The 3,441-nt window shown below is 35.6% G+C and overlaps 1 protein-coding gene across 1 annotated transcript; it reads right to left on the reverse strand.

The window, feature by feature from the left end:
- Window positions 1–1,714: 1,714 nt before the first annotated feature.
- Window positions 1,715–2,933, reverse strand: LOC108690957. Its single transcript, XM_018198514.1, has 4 exons — window positions 2,856–2,933; window positions 2,708–2,755; window positions 2,127–2,268; window positions 1,715–1,932 (listed from the first exon to the last, which is right to left on the reverse strand). The coding sequence occupies exons 1-4, from the start codon at window positions 2,931–2,933 to the stop codon at window positions 1,895–1,897; spliced, it is 306 nt and encodes a 101-aa protein (XP_018054003.1). The 3' UTR covers window positions 1,715–1,894.
- Between the last annotated feature and the right edge of the window lie 508 nt (window positions 2,934–3,441).

Consider the following 3,441-nt stretch of genomic DNA (forward strand, 5'->3'; position numbering starts at 1 on the left):
TTTTTTAAATGCTTGAAAGTAAAAATTGAAAGTAAAAATGCTTTATAATAAATGCTGGCATATTAAGGTATAACGATACGGTATAACTATTAAGCAAATAATTCCATAAGTAATCACTAGAATTCGCTACTTAATAGCGGAGATATTATAAGAAGGGTCATTATATATCTACACTAGCCATAATACCACCTCTCCTTACTTTTCCACTTATATTTTATATGAGCTATAAAAAGCTATCGAGGAAATGTCAATCGATGTATCAATTTAAATTTTTTAAGTTCCATCTGATTAAATAATATCAAAAATGTATCTTTATGACATTTCGTGCGAAATAATGGAAGTGAATCGCTTTTCTGCTGACAAAAAAGTGGCAGAAAGCGACGAATGAGAGAAACCGCGTTTTCGGTACCAATCACAGGAGTAAAAGTGGGTTCCGTTAATTGCGCCCTCGGTCCTAAATATTTTGACGTATCCGAAATTTGGGCGTTTGCGTGTTACCAGACGCCACGCCAACGAATTGTGCAAATATTTACGACCGTCTCTCCCTCGCGAATCTCTTCGGGTGCTTCACCGTCGTTACGCGCGTTACAGGGAGGGAGAATCCATTTTTTCCGTATTAAAATAAAATTAAACGAAGCTCCGTGACGAGAGAAGAATGGCCCGCATGAAAAATCACCGTCCACCTCTTCGCGAAGAAAGGATATTACGGATGTTACGCTTCTTCTTGCTGGAATCGTAAATCTTTCCGCGCCGCCGTTGAGTTTCGCTGTGAGGTTTTACGAGACACCAACTGGCTGCTCTCTCGTCGAGACCAACAATTTCCTCCGATTTCCCCGTACGTTATTGGACACGATATTTATTTTTGCATCGCCAAACGCGTATAGGATAGATGCATCAGTGAATAATTGATTGGCTTTTAGCAGAGACGCATACAACTTTGAGACATGCAACATTTATTTTACATTGTTATCTGGTTAATTTTATAATTCATTATAATATTTTATTCATGTATATAACCGTCACCTGGGATATTTATTATTACTTAGACTATAACAGAAGTTTTCTCCTACACCGAAAGTCTTTTGCGCTGATAATCTCCCAAGCGACATCGAGACTAACTTTCACGATCGACACATCGCCAATATCCGATGATTTCCTAATAAAACTCGCGCGATTTCATCCGTGTCAATTAAGAGCTAATTGATTTCGAGTGTAAATCTCTAATGTAAGATTTTTCGACGACGTTGCCGCTTCGATCGGGATTGCGGTTGCGATGAGACTGCAAGCAGAGCTTGTAGGCAAAAGCAGTTGTTCCCACTAAATTTACGACGATGAGAGGGCTAACCCTCTTTTCTTACGGTGCTCTTCACTCGCATTGCTTCGTTTCTTTGTCGTTAATGAGTCCCTATCATACGGCGCCATATGTTTCCCCGACGATATTGTTTGTTTTTTTTGTTTGTTTTTTTTTTTTTAAGGCGAAGAAGGGGCGGAGAGCTTTTACACCGGTTGTATCCCTCTCGCTGGGTATTCCAAATCCGCGTGTAAAATGTAACTTAACCGCTTTACTACATGCGTCCGCGACCATAGCCGGGTCGCCATTAAATGTCCGATATTTTCGGTTTATGTTATATTCATGCATTGACAATGGACGGATGTACAGTGGAAAATTCTATCGGCGTGCGAAATATAGATAAACAAACAGATATCCGCTAGATATTGATGATAATGGCAAATCGATCATTGGATTGAAGCAAACACACTTATTGTTCGGCGAGGGCAACAAGATTACTCCACAAAAAATTTCATCGGTATACTGTTATAATATATGAAATTGCCAAATTGTCGTTACGTCACCATCATTTCCTTATTGCTTCCTTTCCTTATTTACATTGTTTTAATTGGCTGTTTTCTGAGGATTTATCCGCTCTTTTACTGCACAAGAAAAGATGTTCGAGATGTTATTTATTTTTTCAAATATTTTTATTATTTCATTTCTATTATATCAAATGTTGTTATTATTATTATAATTATAGAAAAACAATATTTTCATTATCGATTGAAGTAAATTTTTATTCGTTTTAAATAAATTCGTTTCATTTGAAAAATTTATATAAATAGTACTTTACCGCAAGTCAGTGCTAAACAGTTTAATCCTGAATTACAATCATCATCGTTTTTGCATAAGTTGCTGCTTTTTTTCTCTTTTTTGACTTCGATTTCCCTTCTTCGTCTATCTGGGAAGTGTATAGCAACGATTTCTGATTCGCTCTTAGAAAAACATAAAAAATAATATTATTACAGGATAATCGTAGGAGCATACATGGAGAATTTTTTATTATTATATTTTACCGCAAAATTCTACCCTTACAAATTCTACTCTTTGGATAGAAAATAATTTGGCAACTTATTAAATATCAGTAATGATAGGAATTTTTTAAGTATATAAAAGACATTTTATCAATTATATAATAAAAATTATCAAATAGATTATAAATTATTCTAAAACAAAATATTTACACAAATAAATGAAGAAAGATTTATTCGATAAAGGTGAGATATATATTCGATAAAAATCGATGAAAATTCTCTCCTTGTGTCAAAATCCAGAGATGTAATATTAACACAAAACTACATTAGTGAATGATAATTAGAATTGCAACAAACATGGAGAAGAATGATGTGTGTGAAATCCGTGATGTTTACTCACGGAGTCTTTGCTGGAATCTTCCAATTCGATCATCCGAATGTCCGGATCCTAAGACGGAACGACCAAGTGAAATTAGCACATAATCACGGTTTAACATTATAGTTTGCACTACGCGTCTGCACGGTAAGATTAAGTTGATTCTCCGTACCTTCGTATCCTGACTGATACATGACTCAGTCGAAACGGCCGAGAATATTAACAACACGAAGAAAAGAAGTCGGAGCATGTTGGGTGATGCGTTTAACAAAATTGCGACGCTTCGTAACGCAGCTTTATACCAAAGCATTGCGACATCGTTCCATCAGTGCGTTCTTATCGAAGCGCCGTTAAAATGCGGAAAATGGATTGCTAAACGCTTCTCTTAACTCGACCGGAAATTACACGAACGTGAATGATTTCCGATGTTGCACCAAGTATCCGTGAGATTTATCGCTCATTTTCGCGTTTATTTATCTAAATTAGAAAAAAGAGAAGCACGTCATAAAGTACGTCGTGCAATTTCCTTAGTAAAAATGAGTCTCTGTTATCTTGAGTCTACGACTGTTCTAAAATGTTCCAATTGATCTTATCAACGAAAAATGTTTTAATTTAATTAACAGAAATGTTTTCCACTGATAGTTACTCGAAATAATGTTAGCGTTTACTGCAATATTACTGTATAGTAATAAAAATATATCTTATCGATTATATTTCGAAACGTTACGATCGTGTTGCTTGTAGGCCAGCAATGTCTA

Source organism: Atta colombica, unplaced genomic scaffold (assembly GCF_001594045.1).
Source record: "Atta colombica isolate Treedump-2 unplaced genomic scaffold, Acol1.0 scaffold38, whole genome shotgun sequence".
NCBI classification, from domain to species: Eukaryota; Metazoa; Arthropoda; class Insecta; order Hymenoptera; family Formicidae; genus Atta; species Atta colombica.